This window comes from Danio rerio, chromosome 19 (assembly GCF_052040795.2).
Source record: "Danio rerio strain M-AB ecotype USA chromosome 19, GRCz13ab, whole genome shotgun sequence".
Classification (NCBI taxonomy): domain Eukaryota; kingdom Metazoa; phylum Chordata; class Actinopteri; order Cypriniformes; family Danionidae; genus Danio; species Danio rerio.
Window position 1 is genome coordinate 3171040 of NC_141039.2, and position 24152 is coordinate 3195191.

The 24152-nt window shown below is 32.7% G+C and overlaps 2 protein-coding genes across 5 annotated transcripts in view; both read left to right on the forward strand.

Moving 5' to 3' along the window:
• The window catches only part of rapgef5a (Rap guanine nucleotide exchange factor (GEF) 5a), a 111380-nt gene extending 97444 nt beyond the window's left edge, over window positions 1-13936 (forward strand). For all 3 annotated transcript variants that reach the window (NM_001442764.1, NM_001442765.1, NM_001442766.1), the window contains 11 exons: window positions 1089-1167; window positions 1365-1514; window positions 2118-2215; window positions 4206-4328; window positions 4539-4717; window positions 6968-7058; window positions 8492-8542; window positions 8654-8741; window positions 9502-9566; window positions 9639-9693; window positions 11877-13936. In NM_001442764.1, the coding sequence (NP_001429693.1) occupies window positions 1089-1167; window positions 1365-1514; window positions 2118-2215; window positions 4206-4328; window positions 4539-4717; window positions 6968-7058; window positions 8492-8542; window positions 8654-8741; window positions 9502-9566; window positions 9639-9693; window positions 11877-11995 (1098 nt within the window). In that variant the 3' untranslated portion in view covers window positions 11996-13936. The remainder of the gene's footprint in view (window positions 1-1088; window positions 1168-1364; window positions 1515-2117; window positions 2216-4205; window positions 4329-4538; window positions 4718-6967; window positions 7059-8491; window positions 8543-8653; window positions 8742-9501; window positions 9567-9638; window positions 9694-11876) is intronic.
• A 7544-nt stretch (window positions 13937-21480) lies between these two features.
• LOC100536924 (NACHT, LRR and PYD domains-containing protein 3-like) overlaps window positions 21481-24152 on the forward strand; it is a 28289-nt gene continuing 25617 nt past the window's right edge. For both annotated transcript variants that reach the window (XM_088651462.1, XM_088651463.1), the window contains exons 1-2: window positions 21481-21722; window positions 23719-23799. In XM_088651462.1, the coding sequence (XP_088507588.1) occupies window positions 23750-23799 (50 nt within the window). In that variant the 5' untranslated portion in view covers window positions 21481-21722; window positions 23719-23749. The remainder of the gene's footprint in view (window positions 21723-23718; window positions 23800-24152) is intronic.

Genomic DNA, 24152 nt, shown 5'->3' on the forward strand with positions numbered 1-24152 from the left:
AAAAAACCCACCATGCATCTAAACAGTCTCTGGGTCAATGTGTAAAGATTTTGAACATCTTCTTGGACACTTTTAATGCTTTCAATTAAAACAGTTTGCTGCAATTGTAAGTCACCCATGTCTTGAGGTAGTTCATTATAAGGCGATTTACCTTCTATGTGCGATTTGATTGGACGGGAATTACAGGACTGATTTTTCTAATCCCCATAGACAACACAAAAATAAAGTAGTGACTGCAGGTTTAAAGAAATTAGTGAGAGTAAAAGTACACATTTTTAAAACTACTCAGTAAATTACAAATCCTGAGAAAAAGGAATTAATTACAGTAATTTGAGTATTTGTAATTAGTTACTTTACACCACTGGCTAGGAGCACAATAAAAGCTATGCAATCAGATTGTATCTTTGTAAGATTATATGACGAGGGCAAAATCCCAAAAATGGCTATCAGTTGGCAAGCGGAGATTGATTTACCCTGACATTTGTCCAAAAACTAGGTTTATATTCACATTTGCGACCAAAGTTTGGCCGTTTTAGGTTTTTCCGCAACTCTGACTTAATTTATTAATATATATATATAAATATATATAATATATATATATATTAATTTATTAATATATGTATAAAAATATATATTTATATTTTTCTTCAAACTGCAAAAATAAAAGTCACAATTGTGATAAAAAATTCACAATGATTTTTTTTTCTGTGACTTCCATAAAATGAATTGAAACTTTCTAATAATACAAAATGCGTGGGTTTCCTCCGGGTGCTCCGGTTTCCCCCACAGTCAAAAGACATGTGATACAGGTGAATTGGGCAGGCTAAATTGTCCAAAGTGTATGAGTGCGTGTGTGTAAATGTGTGTGTGGATGTTTCCCAGAGATGGGTTGTGGCTGGAAGGGCATCCGCTGCGTAAAAACTTGCTGGATAAGTTGGCGATTCATTCCGCTGTGGCGACCCCGGATTAATAAAGGGACTAAGCCGACAAGAAAATGAATGAATGAATGAATAATAACACAATATATATTTTAGATATTTTATTTTATTTTTAGATGATTTTAATTGTGAATGCCTTTGTGTTTCCAGAATAAAGCACTATACCAGCAGCTGAGTCTGAAGGAAAACTCTGTTTCTTTGCGAGCGTCTCCCGTCGAGAGTAGAGATGGTAAAACCTCAATCTAATAATTCTGATAATGCTTTGCTAAAATTAAGCATTGACTGTGCAATAAATACAAACAACAAAACATCAAAACTTGTGTGCATTAACATGATTCCAGGATCAGTTTGGTCAGTTTTCACTCCCGAATGAATAGCAGTAACTGATGCCCGTCTCTCTCTTTCTCTGTGTGTGTGTGTTGTCAGTGATGTGTCGTGTGTACGTGAGCTGTGACTCGTATCTGAGCATGCGTGTGAAGCCTGCAGTCGTGGCTCAGGAGCTGCTGCACATCGTCTCCCAGCGGATGGACAGATGTGAAGACGACATGATGCTGCTGGCCCAAACTTACAGCGGAGGTTCAGACACACACACATTTACACACACGCAAACACACACACAATTACACAAAATCACAGACATACACATAAACATACTCTCACACACAAACATTTACACACGCAAACATATACTTACACACACCGACACAATACCAAACATCCACAGACACACACACACACACACAAACATATAGATACTGTATACTCACACAAACCTAAACATATGCACACTCACACACTCATAAACACAGGCACGCATATAGACATACATTTACAAAGACACACAAGCATATGCACATACACACACACACACACACACACACATAGACACAAACAAATGTGCACATACACAACACATACGCACACACAAACGTATACACACATCCACAAACATACACACACACACGCAGACACAAGCAACATACAAACATACACAAACTCAAACACACTCACACACAAAGTCAAACATACTCTGTGCATACTGTGAGCACACACATGCACACAGACACAAACATACACACACAGACGCAAACATATGCACACACACACACTCATGTACACACAGACACACATGACAGACAGAATAAATATCTATACCTCTCTGTCTCTTCTGTGTGATAGAGAAGAGGGTCCTGCAGCCGCATGACAGTATTTACTCCGAGTCTCTGGTGGCTCCTGGCAGACTGATCGCCTGTCGAAGAGACCTCAGCGAGATTCTGGTACACACACTAAATTTAAAAGAAAATTTTATATATATATATATATATATATATATATATATATATATATATATATATATATATATATATATATATATATATATATATATATATATATATATATATATATATATATATATATATGAGCAATGTCACACTCATAGCAGTAAGATGTGGTCTCCCACCAGTGACGATATACAGCCACATCCCACTGCTACGAGTGTGATGTTGTGTTTATACAACAGTTCGATAGAATAATCGTATGTATACAAAAAGAAAATCAAACATGGAGAGGCTCAAAACCCTTATGTAAGAGGAACTACTTTCTTCAGCCATTCCTTGACATCTGCAGCTGACGTCAGAACAGCAGAAACCGTTACTAGCTCACCAACGTCACTTTAGAGCTAGTGTTTGAATGATTCTCTAGCGTAATGTCTAAAATAATGACAAAGCAGCTGATTTAGCTCACATTTTAAGATTCTAAGGATGAACGGCATGAAATGCCATCAGTCTGCAGAGATTTCCCAATATTTCTCTGTTGCAATCAGGAGAGCCCAATAATTAACCTCGAAAAAGCCAAAGCAAAGCAAACACTACCAGAATACTGTTGCGTTTGCTATAAGGAAAAACAATGAACACATGCAGATATTTCTTCTTTTTTTTCTGTTTACTAAACTAGTCTTCAATAGTGAAAACAGGCGACGCATTAGAAACAGATGGCCATCTCCGGTTTAACGACTTTAAAATCTTAGAGTCCCATCTCACAATCCAAGAGTCCCATCTCACACTCAACACACTATGGCAGCCTAAAAATACAGCACTACAATATATATAAAAAAAATAGTTCGACTTAAAAAGCCACTTACCAGTTTTATCATAATTTGATCAGCTGTAGTTTAAAATTACGCTAGGTTTTTCCTCACCTGTAAGGGCTTATTATGCGGTCTCTGTCGCCCTCTTGTGGATGGACAACGTCAACCATCTTTGGTCTGCTCAAAGACAGGCTAATGGCTGTGACGCAGTCTCTCTCAAAAACGATAAATATTTCAAAATATATTTCACTATCCTTATAAATAAACTGATTAGTTGCAATCTAAAAAACTACATTCTCGCCTAATAAAAGCCCCAAAAGTACATTATGTTGTCCAACATCTGCAATATTTGTCAAACTGTAGACTTCTGCTTGTTGCTTACTGTACGTGGGCAGAGTAATACACAAAGGTGAAGAGGGCTTTGTCTGCTGTTACTGGCAAAATATCACATGGCTATCAGCCAATCAGATTTAAGAACCAGACAGAACTGTTGTATAAAATATATATATATATATATATATATATATATATATATATATATATATATATATATATATATATATATATATATATATGTATGTATATATATATGGATATATATATGTGTATGTGTGTGTGTGTGTGTGTTCACCCCTTTGAATATATATATATGCATATATATATATATATATATATATATATATACACATGTATAAACAATAATATATATATAAAATATCACATGGCTATCAGCCAATCAGATTTAAGAACCAGACAGAACTGTTGTATAAAATATATACGTGTGTGTGTGTGTGTGTGTGTGTGTATATATATATATATATATATATATATATACATACAAACAATAATATATATATATATATATATATGTGTGTGTGTATATATGTATGTATATATATATATATATATGTGTGTGTGTGTGTGTGTGTGTGTGTATATATACAATAATATATATATATATATATACAATAATATATATATATATATATATATATATATATATATATATATACACACAATAATATATATATATATATATATATATATATATATATATATATATATATATATATATATATATATATATATATATACACACAATAATATATATATAATGATATGATATTAATGATATATATAATGATATGATATTAATGATATCTGTGTGTATCTGCCAGCCGCCACTGACAGAATGTCCAGATTTGGGCCAGAAGCCTGTCAGGCTGCTGGGTATAAACACATGGGACGTGGCTGTGGCTCTTACAAACTTCGACTGGAACCTCTTCAACTCAATCCACGAGGTGAAGCTTCTCAGATACACAGTGTTTATCTCGCATACAAATCTTGTGTGTAACACTACATTAGTGTCAGCTGATCAATTTAATGCATCCATGCAATAAAATCAAGAATATGTGATTCAAGTAAGGGATAATGTAGATCCAGCCGGTTGATCAGAGCAGCGTATGGACACATCTGATGTTGTTTTTTTTCCCTCTGTCTCTGTCTTACAGCAAGAGCTGATCTTCTACACGTTCAGCCGTCAGGCGAGCAGTGGCCACACGGTGGCACTGGAGTTCCTGCTGCAGCGCTGTAATGAGGTGCAGCAGTGGGTGATGTCTGAGGTGCTGCTCTGCCCGTCGCTCAGCAAACGAGTGCAACTGCTCAAAAAGTTCATCAAGATCGCTGCTCAGTGAGTTTCTCGGTGCTTTACAGATGGGATATATCGCCCTACGAAGGGCACTTCGATGTAAACACAATCCTGGACGCTATATTGAAGTGTAGTTCAAAACTGACCCCTTTGAAGGGCCCTTTGAAATGAAAGGTTTTTAAAAATACAACTGATGGACACTTCGGGGCATGTTCATTTGAGCAGTGAAGTTGTTCAATAGTATCTGGATGCAGCCTTCATGACGCAAGCTGAGATGCAATGTCAGACACGATGCACTCAATGGAGTGAGTGACGCCACTGTGACGGGCGGGGTTAGGTGAGCGCATTAAAAAGCATTGGATGCAGCTCAGATTGCACTGCACCAGGTCTGCATCCAGACCCCTCTCAAGTTGTTTGGTGTGACACACTGTACTCAACTCAGAAGAGCTCATTTCTGTGCTGTAAATCCCTTCAGAGGGACCCTCCGAAGGGATTAGGGCTTAGGGATGAGTCCTTCAGATTGGAACCCGGTGTGAATCAGTAGAAATACATGTAGGATTTCTGTCAATCCAGACAGTTTTAGTTACAGATTATTTGACAGATGTAAGAGAAAAATAAGCAATATACAGTTCAGCTTTGATCAAAAGTACTGTTTTGTTTAGATAAATACCGATGAGGCTTAACAAAAATACTATTAAATAGTGTATAAAATGTAAAATGCTTTATTATTGAAAAATACATAATAATGTACTGTACTATAGTGATAGAAATAAAATAATAAATAAAATAATATGAATATATTTTATTTAAAAAATTATTATGTTAGTTTATATTTCATTATAATGTAATAACGCTTTTTTATTTAACATTAAATATTAAAATGTAATAATGCAATTTGTGACAGATATTGATTGTTTAGTAATGCTTTTACCAGGGCTTCATTTATATACTGTAAAACTTTATGCAATTTATATATATATATCAATTAAGTGTTTATTCTAAATTTTTCAGGGAAGTTTATTTAGGAATTAAAAATATGTTAAATAAGATAATATTATATAGTTAATATATATTATAGTTTATATTTGTATTAAAATATTGTAAAATGTAGTATTAGAATGATAGAGAATGTTTTTCACTGGTTTTTGTTTCCTAAAAAAATAACAATAAAACCCAATTTTATTAAAACATATTATTATTATTATTATTATTATTATTATTATTATTATTATTATATTAGAATTATATTATTATTATCATTATTATTATTATCATTATTATATTAGAATTATTATTATTATTATTATTATTATTATTATATTAGAATTATTATATTATTATTATTATTATTATTATTATTATTATCATTATTATATTAGAATTATTATTATATTATACATATTATTATTATTATTATATTAGAATTATTATTATTATTATTATAAAATTATTATTATTATTATTATTATTATAGAATTTTGCTGTAATTGTTGTTATTGCAAAGCTCACAAAACAATCACACATACAGTTGAAGTCAGAATTATTAGCCCCCCTTAATTATTAACCCCCTTTTATTTTTTTCCCCAATTTCTGTTTTACAGAGAGCAGATTTTTTCAACACATTTCTAAACATGATAGTTTTAATAACTCATCTCTAATAACTGATTTATTTTATCTTTGTCATGATGACAGTAAATAATATTTGACTAGATATTTTTCAAGACACTTCTATACAGCTTAAAGTGACATTTAAAGGCTTAACTAGGTTAATTAGGTTAACTAGGCAGGTTAGGGTAATTAGGCAAGCAATTGTATAATTACTGTATATTTATTATAATTATTGTATAATTGTATTGCTGGTTTGTTCTCTAGACTTTCAACAAAAATATATAGCTTAACATTTTGACCTTAAAATAGGTTTTAAAAAAATTAAAAACTGCTTTTATTCTAGCCGAAATAAAACAATTAAGACTTTCTCCAGAAGAAAACATATTATCAGACATACTGTGAAAATTTACTTGCTCTGTTAAACATCATTTAAGAAATATTTTAAAAAGAAAACAAAAGATGGGCTTCAAAGATGGGCTAATAATTCTGACCTCAACTGTGTTTTCAGTTGAATTTAATTCCATAAACCTTACAGAATGAATAAGTGAACGGTCTGTGTGTGGGTTAATATCAGCCAGCGAGGGTCTGCAGCTAACATCGCGTGATGTAATGCTTTATTCATCAGGTTAATTAGCGTGTGGGTGTTTTAACTCTCCGTGAGTCACGACTGTGTTTGTGTTTCAGCTGTAAAGCACAGAGGAACCTCAACTCCTCGTTCGCCATCATCATGGGCTTAAACACAGCCGCCGTCAGCCGACTCAACCAGACATGGGAGGTAATAAAAAAAAAACACTGCGCTGATCATAACAATGGCATTTAACATAACACCTCAATGCCACTTCAGAAATCAGTCTAATATTAATTTCTGATTATCAATGGTGAAAGCTTGAAGGTCATACAGGTTAAAATAACCCAGAATCAATTTTTAAGGAAGTACATAATCAGCCTAAGTTCAAAACCATATCCTTGGGCCTGTCACAATAATCAATAAATCGACTTATCGTGCAATGCGTGGACATGATTTTAATAATTTTGGTGTTGTAATTAACATTTAACAATTCACAAATAACATTTAAGCCTTTTTACAGTTATATTTACATTCAACTTCACTCGTTTCAAGGTTTATAATTGGTCCAAGCTCTTTCAAGGTATACAAAAACTTCCAGCCAGGTGTGTTGAAGCAAGTTAGAGCTAAACTGTGCAGGACACCGGCCCCCCAGTTTGGGCACCCCTGCTTCCCTGCTGAAAAATCCAGCTTAACCCTGCCTAGGCTGGTTGGATGGTTTTAGCTGGTCGACCAGGCTGGTTTTAGAAGGGTTTTGGCCATTTCCAGGCTGGTTTCCAGGCATTTCCAGCCTGGTCTTAGCTGGTCAGGCTGGAATATTACCAGCTAAAACCAACTTGACCAGCCTAGCCAAGCTGGGAGTCCAGCCAAAACCAGCTATATCCAGCTTAAACCAGGCTGGTCAAGCTGGTTTTAGCTGGATTTCGCTGGTCATTTTCCATTGGAAATGGCTGAAAACCAGCCTGGAATGTATTCGAATGTAGTATTAGAATAATAGAGAATGGTTTTCACAGGTTTTTGTTTCCAAAAAATAAAAAAATAAATAACAATAAAACCTAATTTTATTAAAACATATTTTTATTATTATTATTATTATTATTATTTGTTATTATTATATTATAATTATATTATTATTATTATTATTGTATTAGAATTATTATTATTATTATTATTATTATTATATTAGAAGCATTATTATTATTATTATTATTATTATTATTATTATATTAGTAGCATTATTATTATTATTGTTGTTGTTTTAGAATTATTATTATTATTATTATTATTATATTAGAAGCATTATTATTATTATTGTTATATTAGAAGCATTATTATTATTATTATTATTATTATATTAGAATTATTATTAATATATAGCTGAAACCAGGCTGGTCAAGCTGGTTTTAGCTGGATTTTGCTGGTAATTTTCCATTGGAAATGGCTGGAAACCAGCCTGGAAGTGGCCAAAACCCCTCTAAAACCAGGCTGGTCGACCAGCTAAAACCAGCCAACCAGCCTAGGCTGGTTTAAGCTGGATTCTTCAGCAGGGTTTATATGTATTTTGAATAGTGTGGCAATTAAAGATGAGATTATAGACAAATCTCCAGGTAAAGCTAATACACACTTCTGCCTCTTTCCTGCAGAAAGTTCCTGGAAAGTTCAAGAAGCTTTTCTCTGAGCTCGAGCTGTTGACAGTAAGTGATGTACAACACATACAGATAGGGCTCGTTTTGATTGCATCTCCACTTTTGTGCCGCTAGAGGTCAGTAATGTTAAGAGAATCGTCTGACTGTTCTCTTCCTCAGGATCCATCCATGAACCACAAAGCCTACAGAGACGCTTTCAAGAAAATGAAGCCGCCCAAAATACCCTTCATGCCGCTGCTGCTCAAAGGTGAACACACACTTCCTGTCACCTGACCATATAAAGGGAATTATTTGGGTTACTGAAGTAAAATCTCCATTTTCTTTGTAAGGAAGTAACTGATAAACCTTTGAGGATGCTCATGTCGAGAGCTCTATTTATGTAATTTGTTTATATTTATTTGACTAATTATTATTGTTGTTGTTGTTTTAGTAACACTTTAAAATAATCATCCATTATGTATTCACTAACATGAACAAACTATTAGTAATATGTTTATTACGGTATTTATTCATCTTTGTTATGGTTAGTTGATGTTATTTAGGTTAAATAATGTTAGTTCATGTTAACTCAGTGCATTAATTAATGTTAACAAGCACAACTTTGTATTTTAATAATGCATTAGTTAATGTTGAACTACAATTATTAAATACTTTACAAGATTATTGATACTTAATTAGTAAATATATTAACTAATATACCATTATTAACTATTAAATATATACCATTACCATTAAAATATATACCATTAAAAACTACATTACCCATAATGCTGTGCAGAAAATTTCACAAATGAGAGTTGGGCAAAGTGGCAAAATGTTTTAAGCGCAAATTAACATGAAATATATTGCATCAATTTTAATGAATAATTTAAACCTAAATCCACTGTTTTGAATCTTGTTCTCTAATTTTATTACTTTTCTGCTTGAAAAAAGGTTATGTTGTGAATTTCTTGGTGGGTTTTGGTCTTTAAATTTAAATAAAAAAAGTGATTTCTGCTGTTTTTCAGACATCACCTTCATCCACGAGGGGAACAAAACATTTCACGATAACCTGGTGAACTTTGAGAAGCTGGTGAGTGTTTTTAGAGAGTGTCTTCAGCCTTTACTCTTCAGATGAGTTACTGATTAATGTGTGTGTTTTCAGCACATGATCGCAGACACGGTCCGACTCATTCGCCACTGTCAGATGGATCAGACAGGTCAGTCTCTCCTTATAACAGATGTCATATTAATATCAGATGCTCTTTGGTTCATTTTGTGGAGGAATTTTTGTTACTCTAACATTTTTGTCATTATGTGTTAAGTTACTATTTATTAATCCCTAATTGTGCAAGGAAATATGTATGGTAACTTGATTTACATTGATAATAAAATATATATAATTTATCAAAAAAAAAAAAAAAAAAAAAAAAAAAAAAAATATATATATATATATATATATATATATATATATATATATATATATATATATATATATATATATATATGTGTGTATTTTTATTTTTTAATCCTAGTGACAGTTTTTTTTCCTCATAAGTATTTCAATGTGGGTCTTATAAAGGGTTAATAATAGTTTAGAATACCATTGATATAATGTAATACACACTCTTACGGAAAAATAATATGTGAAAATAATACATTTTAATACATACGTTTTTTTTTTGTTACTCTAAATATAGTTTAGAATACCATTAATATAATATAATACACATTCTTAGGGGGAAAATAATATGAAAAATAATACATTTAATTTAATATTTTTATTTTTGTCATGCTTTTTTGTTGTTGTTACTCTTAATAATAGTTTAGAATACCATTAATATAATATAATTCACACACTTAGGGAGAGATAATACATTTAAATGGATATTTTCATTTTTAAACATCATGAGTCTGATAACATTATTTAAAGAGTATACCTATACAGTATCTAAAATCACATTGATAAACAGTAGACCCACACAGAATCTGCACACGCAGAAATCCGCAGATTTTAAGCCCATCATTGAGTATGACTGGTGTAAATATTTGTACATTTCCATTTATTAAGTTCAAATTTAAATGAATTTCAGTAGTATTATTGACTAATATAAACATATGATTTAGTAACAGTATAGTTTGTAAAGTAATATTTTCTGTCTTTTAGTAGATATGTAAAAGACTTGCTTTGTTTACCAAATAAGTGAATGTTTAGATAGATTTGTATTGTAAACATTAAATAAAAATTAAAAAGGTTTATTTTTATTTCATATATCAAGTTTTTATTTAAGTTAGTTTTTAAAAAAAATCATATTTTAATAAATGTTTTCATATTTAAGTAATATATATATATATATATTATATATATATATATATATATATATATATATATATATATATATATATATATATATATATATATATATATATATATATATAATACATGTATGTATGTATATATATATATATATATATATATATATATATATATATATATATATATATATATATATATATATATATATATATATATATATATATATATATAATACTTGGGGAGAGATAATATGAAAAAAATATTTATATTTAAAAAATATATTTATTTTTGTTTAGTTTTTAGTTATGATACACCCAAAATATTTCCGCATGAATCCGCAGATTGTTTTAGTAAATAACAAAAACCGTCCGCAGATTCTGTCAGGCCCTAGTAATCAGCCATAAAGTGAAGTGCAGTAACTCCATATTTGGTCAATATTGAGTTAAAGGGACAGTTCACCCAAAAATTCAACTTCTGTCATGATTTACTCACCCTTTTACCAGTATCAAAATCTTTAAGAGTCTCTTTCTTCTGCTAAACACAAAAGAAGATATTTAGAAAAATGGAACCTGTAGCATTGACTTTCATAGTCTTTGTATTTCCTACAATGTTAGTCAATGGTTACAGGTTTTCAGCATTCTTCAAAATATCTTCTTTTGTTTGCAACAGAACAAAGAAACTATAAAGGTTTAGAATCACTTGAGAGAGTGTAAATAGTGAGTAAATATTAATTTTTTGGGTAAACTAACCCTTTAATGATTAAAAATAACATGTCAAATGTATTTTAACAACATTCATACAGATATACTATTTTATTGATAAAATACTAATAAGTGGGCTATAAAAAGACTAAAATGATTGATTTAAAGTCAGTTTTTATTCATTAGATTAAAAATATGTGATGCTTTGTCTAGAAATAGTCTGTATCAATGCACCAATTTAAGTTTTAATTAAAAGGGGTCCAGCTCTGCATGCAGTTTAGCAGTGCATCAATCTTTTCTTCATCAGAACTGCCTGAATGCATCTATTTAAATGTTTATTCTGTTTCTTTTTATGTATTAATTCTGCTTGTAACTCACCTGTCAGGAAACGAGCTTTCGGCGGTTGACAGTGCTGAAGTGCGCTCGAGCGTCCATTACCTCCACATCATTGACAATCAGCAGACTCTGTTTGAGCTCTCGCACAGACTGGAGCCCAGAGTCTGAAAGAGGAGAGAGATGGGAGACAAGAAAGAAGGACAAACTGATGCTTTTAGAGTCTGAGAGAAAAGCAGAAAGGAGAGAGCGCCACCTGCTGGATGCTCAAATAGACACTGAAGAGAAAGAGAGAGAGAAACAGCACTCCCTACTGGACATTCACTTAACGGCTGAGCTGCTATTGGACAAAACAGCACCTTCACTGGACAAACTGACCAATCACAGCGGCCGCTCACTCGCCATTGGTGGATGCGTGTGTATTTATTCCAGCAGGCAAGCTCTTTCACAGCCAAATCAGCAGGAGGACAGTGAGAGCAGGCCGTTCTCCTATTGTTAATATTGTTTCTTAATGTCAGAAAAAAATCGATACAAGCTTCTCCTTTCCGCAGGGAGAGTGTGAACTTTTTCAGCATTGTTTTGTTGATGTTATTATCTTCTACCAGCACTCTGGAGCTCATATTTATATATGGATTGAACTCTTGTGATCGCTGGGGCTGGGCGATATCTTAACCAGATTATAATATAATTAATACTCATTCACTATTCTTTGATTTCGTAGGGGTCGCCACAGCAGAATGAACCGGCAATTACCGGCATATGTTTTATGTGGTGGATGCCCTTCTGGCTGCAACATATAATTAATATTTTAATACATTTAATTAATATTTGACTGTGTGCAGTTCATTTTAATATTTATATATTTGATAGAAATTAATTTAAAGGCTAATTTAATGTTGAAGGAACTGTAATTCACACCAAATAAACATCTTGCTATTCAAATTGTAAAGTAATATTGTAATATAACAGCAATATTTCTTAAGACTTAAGTCGATTCATTGAGCATGGATGTTTTGAATTGATTCACATAAGCGAATCAAATCAGTTGGTTTTACCACAAAAATTGTTTATTATTTTATACTGTTATTCAATTTTTGTAAAATAATATCAGATACAATGCATAGTTGTTATATAAATTAATTATTTTGTTTATTTATTTACTTTATTGCACTTTGTTCAATCAGTCAAAATGGTATGAACTGATTCACAGAAATGAATCAAATTGTTTTATTCAATTTATTTTTATAAAATAAAATCCAATACAACAATACATTTTTATTAGCATTAAATACAATTTTTTAAGTTATTTTTGTCAATCTTATAAATATTTCTGCTTGATTTGTTCAATAAATCAAAATTGTTTGAATTGATTCACGGAAATGAATCAAACCTATTGCTTTTTACTACTATTTTTAAAATACAAGTCATCTATTGTTTTATTTAACAAATATTTTTATTTTTATAAATCCAAATCCAATTAAAAAATACATTATTATTAATATTAAATTAATATTTTTGTTTAACTGTTTTAATTTGTTCAATCAATCAAAACTGTATGAACTGAATCACCAAAATGAATCAAACCGCTTGCGTTTTACTTTCACTTTTAAAATAAAAGTCATCCATAAATTTATTCAGTCTAAAATAAAATCTAATAAACAAAACAATATTATTATTGTTAACTTCATATTTTAGTTAAATTATTGTATTTGATAAGTTTAATCAATCAATAGTATGAACTGATTCTCAAAAACGAATCAAACTACTTGAATTTTTCTCCAACTTAAATTTTTATTCAGTAATTTTATTTTTATAACATAAAATTCAATAAAACAATAAATTGTTATTAATATTCAATTCATATTTTACTTTAAATACTTTGTTAAGTTAAAACAGTTGAACAAGTTCAAAACAGTTTGAACTGATTAACCGAAATGAATCAAACAGCTTGCTTTTTACTCCTACTTTTAAAATAGGTCATCTATTATTTTATTTTATTTCTTATTTTTTATACAATAAAATCCAATAAAACAACACAGTATTTTTTATATTTTACTTTAATTATTTTGTTTGATTTGTTTAATCAATCAAAACAGTTTGAACTAATTCACCAAAATGAGAAGAAATGAATCAAACCGCATGCATTTTACTCCAACTAATAAAATAAAAGTCATCTATTATTTTATTTTATTAAATCCTATTATTTCATAAAATAAAATAAAATAAAACAATGGATTATTATTAATATTAAATTAATACTTTAGTTTAATTACTTTGTTTGTTTTGTTCAATCAATCAAAACAGTTTGAACTAATTCACCAAAATGAATCAAACCGCATGCATTTTACTCCTACTTTTAAAATAAAAGTCATCTGTTATTTTATTTTATTCTATTTTATCAAATAAAATCCAATAAAACAATACTTTATTATTATTATTATAAACTTCATATTTTAGTTCAGTTATTGTATTTGATAAGGTCAGTCAATCAAAACAGTATGAACTGATTAAAAGAAAAGAATCAAACTACTTGCATTTTTCTCCACCTTATTTTTTTTAATTCAATTATTTCATTTTTATAGCATAAAATTGAATAAAACAATAAATTGTTATTAATATTCGATTCATCGTTTACTTAAATTACTTTGTTTAATAAGTTCAATGAATCAAAACTGTTTGAACTGATTCACTGATTCATCGAATCAGAATCTTAATGGCATAATAAAATAAAATTATATATATATATATTATATATTTCATAAGCAAAGCAAAAATAAATATATCGCCCAGCCCTAAAGTGACTGGACGAACAAAAAAACAACCTGGTGTCAAAGGTCATGATGATGATGTCATATAGAGCCAAGTACTCGCTTTATACTGAATCTTGATATAGACGATAATGACGGTTTTGTATTTGAACTTTGATTTCTTATTTCGAAGCCGAAATCTTGAGCTTTTCTTAAGTGTAATTGTTACAGTGACCTGACAGTATTATTTCCTATCGTCCGTCGGCTGGTCGAGGCTCTTGAAGATGTTCGTTTTGTGCAGGTTTTGTTTCGCCCTTCACTCGCTCTCTATCCGCAGCGCCGAGCTCATTTCTATTTTAAAGCGATTTTCTTCAAGTGACATGCATGCATATTGTATTTGCACTTACATCTTTGTTTGTACATTATCGTGTAAGAATGTATATACATATATCTATATACGTTGTTTATATATGTAAAGAGTCGTTTGCGAACACGTTTCTGTGCCAAGCACTATAATGGGAGAGCAATGCAATATGAGGACATTTTAATATAGCGAGATGTTTTATATAAAGAATCCCCGGCTTTGTTGATGACAGCAAAAGAGCTTCTTAAATGGGATCTGATGTCAAATTTTTAAACTGATTTTTCTTGATGCTTCAGCTTACTGAAATCGTAAAGGGAGTGTTGGGTTTGTAAATGACGAGCTCAGGATAGATCAGAGGTTTTTGGGCCACTGAAGGTGTGATTGGGCCAATAGTATCTGGCTGCAGACTTCCACATGCAGGCTCAGAGGGATGCACGCAAAAGGGTAAAGCCGCTGTCTTACTGTACTCCCCCCCCAACTTCCGTTCATATGCAAGCGAATGTGACAGACCGAAAACGCAAGCACATGCAACAAGTTCAAGTTCAAGCTTGGTGAACTCTGACCCACGAAATTGGGATGATTCTTCAAAATTGGGACAATTAGGATGATTCTAAGGGCCCACACCATATTGGAGGGGAGGGAGGGGGCAATCAACCATTTCCCGCTCTTCAATTTTGTCAAGGACATTACCCCCCTCCTCACTTTCGTCCGCGACATCGTCACCACCCTTCTCCCTCCCTGCCCTGGTCTTCGCCTTAATCCACAACAGCCCCCACCAGAATGTTGTCATAGGGTCCATACCGGCCAGTGGCACCCCTGGCGGCATTAGTGACGTCACTGAGTACGTTTACATGGACACCAACGCGTTTAAGACAATGCTCTGATTAAAAGTCGACCATGTAAACTGCGGTTTTTGATGACTGTAATACGACTAAAGTCATAATCGAACTAAACAGAAATGGAAGACGAGGAGTATTTCTATTTTAGTGGCATTGTTGAAGTTCGGTGTAGACATGTAAACACCGCAATCAAAATATTACCGCTTCGTAGTAGCCTACTTTTCGCTAGATTTTGCGACAGGATGCACAATTGGCAGTGGTCAGGCATTTGACGACAAACACACAATAATGGCTTCAAGCAAGAGAGCACAGTTTGGTGTGAGCGGGAAACGATAACTAAAATTCTGGAATAAATGGACATTAAAAAAGGTTAGTGAATGAAATGGCAGAGGTGGCCTGTTGCTTGAGAATTTGTTTCTGTGGTCATCTGTTTGCATGCATACTGTGAGAAATTAACTGCAGTTGAACTTGTCGCAAAATTTAAAACGAAACCTAAATGGGGTTGAGGCGAGGGTGGAGTTCTCCCGTCTCTTCAGTTTTGTCTTTGAATTGATCCGTGTCATGGGGTCCATGTGGCGCACCTGGCGGCATTAGTGACGTCACTGATTACGTTTACATGGACACCTACGATTTTAATATGATTAAGACAATGCTCTGATTAAGAGTCAACCATGTAAACTGCGATTTTTGATGAGTTTAATACGACTAAAGTCACAATCGAACTAAACAGAAATGGAAGACGAGGAGTATTTCTATTTTAGTGGCATTATTGAAGTTCGGTGTAGACATGTAAACACCGCAATCAAAATATTACCGCTTCGTAGTAGCCTACTTTTTGCTAGATTTTTGCGACAGGATGCACAATCGGCAGTGGTCAGGCATTTCACGACAAACACACAATAATGGCTTCAAGCAAGAGAGCACAGTTTGGTGTGAGCGGGAAACGATAACTAAAATTCCGGACATAAATGGACATTAAAAAAGTTAGTGAATGAAATGGCAGAGGTGGCCTGTTGCTTGAGAATTTGTATCCACCGTCATCTGTTTGCATGCATACTTTGAGAAATTAACTGCCGTTGAACTTGTTGCCAAATTAAAAACGAAACCTAAATGGGGTTGAGGCGAGGGTGGGGTTCTCCCTGCTCTTCAGTTTCGTCTTTGAATTGATCCGTGTCATAGGGTCCATGTGGCGCCCCTGGCGGGACGTCACTGATTACGTTTACATGGACACCTACGATTTTAATATGATTAAGACAATACTCTGATTAAGAGTCGACCATGTAAACTGCGATGACCTTAATCAAACTAAAGTGATAATCGAACTAAACAGAAATGGAATTAAGACATGGAGTATTCCTGTTTTAGTGGCATTACTGCAGTGCAATACAGATATGTAAACACTGCAATCCTATTATCCTATTAACGATAAAACTATTATCGTTTTGTAGCACTTTTCGCTACATTTTGCGACAGGACGCACACACGATAGTTGTCAGGAGTTTGACGATAAACAAACAATAATGGCTTCAAGCAAGAGAGCACATTTTGGTGCGAGCGGGAAACAATAACCGTAAAATTCTGGAAGAAATGGATATTAAAAAAAGTTAGCGAATGAAATGCTAGAGGTGGCCCGTTGCTTGAGAATTTGTATCTGCCGTCGTTTGTTTGCATACATATGTATGAGAAATTAACTGCAGTTGAACTTGTCGCAAAATTAAAAACGAAACCTATATGGGGTTGAGGCGTAGGTGGGGTTCTCCCCGCCCTTCAATTTTGTTCGACACCACCTCCACTCCTCCACCCCTCAGTCTTTGATTTGAACTTTGTCAAAGGGTCCGTGGCGATTGGCACCCCTCGCGGCATTAGTTACATCACTGATTATGTTTACATGGACGCCAACGATTTTAGTACACAGACAATAGGCCGATTAGTCAACCATGTAAACTGCGATTTAATTAAGACATGGAGTATTCCTGTTTTAGTGGCATTATTGAAGTGCAGTACAGACATGTAAACACAGCAATCAAACTATTACCGTTTTGTAGTACTTTCACTAGATTTTGAGACTGAACACACACACGGCAGTTGTTAGGCATTTGACAAAAAACAAACGAGAATGGCCTTTAAGCTAGCGAGCACATTTTGGTGCGAGCGGAACACGAAAACTGTCAAATTCTGCAAAAAATGGATATTGAAAAAGTTGGCGAATTAAATTTCAGAGGTGGCCTTTTGCTTGAGAATTTGTACCTGTGGTCTTCTGTTTGTATGCATATGTATGAGAAATTAACTGCAGTTCAAACTGTCGCAATATTAAAAACGAAACCTTAAATCACATATGGTGCGATGACGAACACCAACTGCTGCTGCGTGAAACGCCAGAGAAAACCGTCGTCAAATAATGATGCTAATCGAACGATGTGCTATAACAAGTAAAACAGGAAGATGAAAGGAACATTTAAAGAGCAACTCATGTAAACACAATTTAATTACAGTCTTATTCAGATTAAGGTAAATAATTAGATTACTGATGTCCATGTGAATGTAGTCATTGTGAGGAATGGGGTTAGGTGTACGCATTAAGGACATCGACATGACGTCAGATTGACGTTGTACCCTTATGTCGTGGAATGTTGCATTTTGTTTGGAAATGAAAATCGGGTCAATGTCCAATGTTAGACGTAGCATTTTTGTTGCTTTCAAATGCAACCTAAAAACAACCAAATATCAACCTTTAATGATGTTACAGCTTGTGTGGACGTTACCAATATGTCGTCTATTAGATGTTGGATTTTGGTTGCCATACCTGACGAATAAATGTCATTAATTTACGTCAATATGACGTTAGTTTAAAATGTTGGCTCAACGTTGGATTTTGATCACTTGACAACGCAACCTAAAATCAACCAAATATCAGCGTTATTATTGGACATCAAAATAACGCTGTCCTTAGATGCTGGCGACCTAAATCTAACCTAAAATTAACGTCTTATGATGTTGTGTGTCTGCTGGGCTGGTCTGCAGTCAGATGCTTCTCCATTGGGCTCTGAACTTCATCTGTTTCTCCACTGCCACATTTGTTCACAGATGCAGAAGTGCAAACATCTCACCTGACTGTCCTGTGACTGAACACAGAGCTTTTATTATGTATTTCTACACAGCACTTGTGTTATCTTGTGTTTTTGAAAGGATGCAGAACACTTTACACTGTAAACAATATCAGTTTCGTGATTCACAAGTGCTTGTTTAAGGTTGTGAATTGCATTATAGGATGTTGATTGGTGCTCTGTGGAGTTTTTGGTGTTGAAAATTCAACTCTACGGTTTTAAAAAGTGACTTTATTGACATTTTTAGAGTTTGAAATAGTGTGTAAGAAGTAATGTATAGAGAAATAAGACTGAAAATGCACTGGAGGTGTATTACAAGGTGTTTGTTGCACTATATACAAGACCAACATGACAATATAGAACTTTAAACTATTAAAGATGTTCATAATAGTCACTTTTTTTTAACTTTTCAAGATTAATACTTGTTGGAAGAAAGATCAAGGTCCCTTAATGTGATTAAAAAGCATAAATAAATGAGGAAAATAAGACATTAATCACTAAATTCTACTTTACAGATATGTTTACAGTGTACTGTGGGTCGTTCACAGATCGAGACGAAGATGATGATGATGATATTTGCAGTCTAAAGGTTTAGTGAATCTGATAAAAAAATAATAATAATAATAATAATTTTCTGTCATGCATTTAATTCCAAAGAAAGTTTGTTTTTATTTATTTAATTTTACATTTAAATTTTGCATTATTAAGTTTTCATACTTATTATAATTTTTTTTGGAAGAGTAATTAAACAAATACTTCCATCTTTTTCAGATTCTTATTGTTTTTTTTTATTTTATTTAAATTGTATTTAATTAAATTTTTTTGTAAAGTGTAACAATTAACCAAGTTATTTAAAAATTAATATTTTATTTTTACATTTATTTATTTCATTTTTATTTCAGCAGTGTGTGATAATAAGTACATTATATTTTAATTTATTTCTTTACTCTTTAATTTTTTTATTTAATTACACTTTCATTTTTTTATTATTCGTTTTGTTGATTTCACTAAAACATCAATATTTTATTGTTTCTTTATTTTTTAACCATTTTTTATGAGATTCACTTTATTGAAATAATTATTTAGGGATCTGCTGAAACCTCATACTCCTGGAGATTTACAGCTGATCTTAAAACTGTGTTAAGAATTATTTTCAATAATAAGAAGCTGAACGGATGTCCAACAGAAAGCCACCGGAGATGATCATTTAGGGGTGTTGCTGTAATCTGCGAATGTAAATATAGATATGCTCTGAATATAAGACTACATGTTTAAAAAAGAGAGATTCAAAGCAATATATTTACAGTCTGTTGCTCTAGAAACCACATGTCTTTTCTATAACCTGCATTTTTACAATAATGTTCAGAAGCAAATGTCAATAAAAGATTTATGTTACATCACACGCTCTCTAATGTGAATTGTAGTTTGTTTATTATGGTTTTGACACAGAAGATGAATCCATCACTATATTCTTGAGATCTTTATTTGGAACTAAATTCTGCTGTGTGAAATCAAAACGAAGGCATGCTGATTATTTTTTATCAGAAACCTGTTTAACAATATTGAGCTGTCATCTTCATTCTTGAACATATTTAGATATCAGGACGAGTGGAGTTCAGTATTACTGCTTCAAGTCCAGAAAATATTTTTCTCCAAACAAGAGTTTCGTTGGCCTGAAGGTTTTAATTTCATATGAAGATGTCATGAGATCTGCACAAAATTGCTGAATTGCTGTCAATGGAAATAAGGTAATTTAAATTTTTGTAAATGTTTTTGGAATTTAGTTTTAAAATACTGCAAAAAAAATGTGCCATAGGCCCAAATGAAATCTGCGCATGCAGAATTTCACAGATTTTCCACAGATTTTAGTCCATCATTAATTCTGTTTATTTGAGTAAATGTGTGTAAATCAATATTTACTCAGTTCTTAAGTTAATTTTAATAATATTATTAACTAATATAAAAATGTTCATCTGGTTATTTACAGTGCAGTTTGTACAGTAATATTTTCTGTCTTTTAGTAGATATATGAGAGACCTGCTTTGTTTACCAAATAAAGTGAATCTAATTGGATTTGCAATTTATTCATTCATTCATTTTTTTGTCGGCTTAGTCCCTTTATGAATTCAGGGTCGCCACAGCGGAATGAACCACCAACTTATCTAGCAAGTTTTTTCCGCAGCGGATGCCCTTCCAGCTGCAACCCATCTCTGGGAAACAGATTTGCATTTTAAACATTAAATAAAAGTTTTAAAAGGTATTGTTTTTTATGTCATATATTAAGGTATTAGTTATGATACTCCCTAAATATGCAGCCTATACACTCTCAGAAATAAAGATACAGGAGCTGTCACTGGGGCAGTACCTTTTCAAATGATACACATTTATACTTAAAAAGTCCACAGTGGTACCTCAAAGGTGCATTTAAGTGTCCAAATGTACCTAAAAAGTAACATTGAGGTACCTTTAACTCTACAGGTACAAATATGTTTATTTTAAAAAGGTACTGCCCCAGTGACAGCTCCTATACCTTTATTTCTGAGAGTGTAGGCTAATATTGTATAATTGTTTACTACTGCTCAAGTGCATATCTCTCATTCCCATGTATACATACTTTCAGAGGGCTGGTGTCTTTCTCGAAAGTAAAAGTGTTTTCAACAATTTACCAGTGCCATTTGACACCATTTTACACAATTTTACATAGCCTACCACGATTATCAGTGTTAATAGTGTTAATGAATTGTTCAGTAGTTTGTTTAGTATTTCTATTTGCAGAAATGTAGGTGATGGAAAACACTCGAGATACGACCAACATGTTGGGCACTTGCGATAAATTTTGATCAGGTAAGTGTAGTCAGGTAAGCTGCATTCACTTCCGCGTTGACTCTAGCAACTATCAAATGATTACGTTACGTGTAAGTTTTTAGAAAAGCAAAACCGCATTTCTTTTCGTTTCTTACGGTCATGCGTGTTGTGCAGAAACGAAATACAAGCTGATGATCTAAACGCAGTAAAAGCAACAAAGCAAAATAAAGAAACAATCTAGGGAACACACTGTTATACTAGTCTAGCTAAAAACTACAGAAAACAAGGGGCAAGTTCTCATACACATATAGCGAAATATGAGAGAGGAAACTAGATAATGGAACACGTTGCGAAGACAATACAAAATCACAGTAATTAATAAGGCTACAGAAGCTCGGTAAAGTAAGTTGGTTTAAGGCGCACGCAATTTTAGGGATCATCTGCGAGTTATATCGACAGAACCAAAAACGTACAGAAACGCGAAACAGGACTTTTTTCCCTCGAAGATTCCAGTAAATGGTTAGAGGACAAAACGATTTACTACAGATAACAAGGCTACACTATACGGTATGCTTACATGCGAAGCAGAAAAAAATTCAATATCTTTTGTCATAAGCATACATTACACATCAGCTAAACCACCTAAATGTTATTTTCTCACATTTTCCCTTTATTTATGTAAACATCACACAAATATATAGGAAAATATATTTAAAGTATTTCACCTAGATAAAAGCTTCTCATTCTAATGTGTGCTCACATGTCTGGGAATTAAACTAACTTCACAGCTACTACAAACTTTCCATTAATATATGTACAGTATACAAAATACTTTCGATAAATATTTACGCTAATTTAACCTACTGTAATTTTCTCACTCTAAAGATTCCCAGATGCCAGACAGTCTTGCTGTGTGATTTACTCATATTTTCATTTATATTTTTACAGTACACAAATATTTTTGAAAAATATTTACAGTATAAATCACCCAACCGTAATTTTAAGATTTTAAAGGGTGAAGTACATTCGCAAATGCCTCACTGACTTACTACAGACATCAATGTTGATTTTCCAACCCCACAACTTTGTGTTCAAAATGAATGTTTTCCAATAATTAATTTAACATTTTTAATATTCGACGGTCACTCGTGTTACTGTGAAGTGTACAGAATAGGATAAAGCAGACAAAACAATAATCTTTTAGTGCTTAAACCTGTTTTGTACAGTAATTAGGTTGCTATAAATGACAGTTATCCAACATATTTGTATTTAGAGTGGTAGACAGGGTAAATTCATACCATTTTTAGTCTTAACATTGTTGTTGTTGTTGTTAGGTTCACGCTGATGTCCATCCCTTGAAAATTGGGTGGGATGTACAGTAACAGAAAACAAACATTAGTTATATAAGCATATCAGCAGGCTATATGAATTTTTATCTGTCATTCATTTATAGTCCCTCAAACGTATCCCAGGTAGGCATCCAGGAGGCATCCGAAACAGATGCCCGAGCCACCTCAGCTGACGACTTTCAATGTGGAGGAGCAGCGGCTCAACTCCGAGCTCCTCCCGGGGGACATCTATAATTTGACTGATATAATTCAGAAAATAAATATAAAAAAACACTCACTACTTTTTCCACATATATTTGCTATATCAGTTAATTAATTTGTTTAATAACAGGTTAATGAATGTGATATATTAAGGAATGAACTAGTAAATACAATAAACAAGCAAAAACTGACTGCGCCTTCAAAAAGTTCCAACAGGTGCTTAGACCAAAAAATCCCAAAAGAATGAAATGACTGAAGAAAAGTCACTGTCAAACACCAAAAACCAAAAGGGCACCGACAAGATTGTGACGAGCAGTTAACTGAAATAGGCAAAGATTTCGATCAAGTGTTGGCCATTATCAGTGCCAAGCAAATAATTGTTTGAGAGTGTGCTGATTTTTTCGTCAGTTATTTCTTCAAGTAATTACAGTTCAATTAAAATACTTGTTTTATGATTGTGTTTAAATGTGTTTCTGACTCATTAGGCCTGAAGACTCACCAGCTACATGAAGCATTATGGAGGACAAAGAAATGTTCAGCAGTGGAGATTTTTTTCCCCAATGCAGGCAAGTCAAATGCAAATGCTGAGATATATTCAAACCCCTGTTTTTTTACAGCCTTGCTCCAGACTAAAATGCAAGTCTGAGCTTTTTTAAATCAAAGGATATGATCTTAAAATATATCAGCGCATTTGTTTTAATTCTTAAGATGGGCACTAGCAAAATATTTTCTAAGGTAAATTACCTAAATGTTCCAATTTATGGCCTAATCCTGTCTGAAACAGTGTCTCTGTTCTTTGGCTTGATTAGGGATGCAAAGATCCTTCTGTTGTGTCATGGTATCTCTGTTCGCCATTTATAAACATCTCCACATCAACAAGTGAAATCCACTATACAGAGTATGAATTGTTATCTCTGTT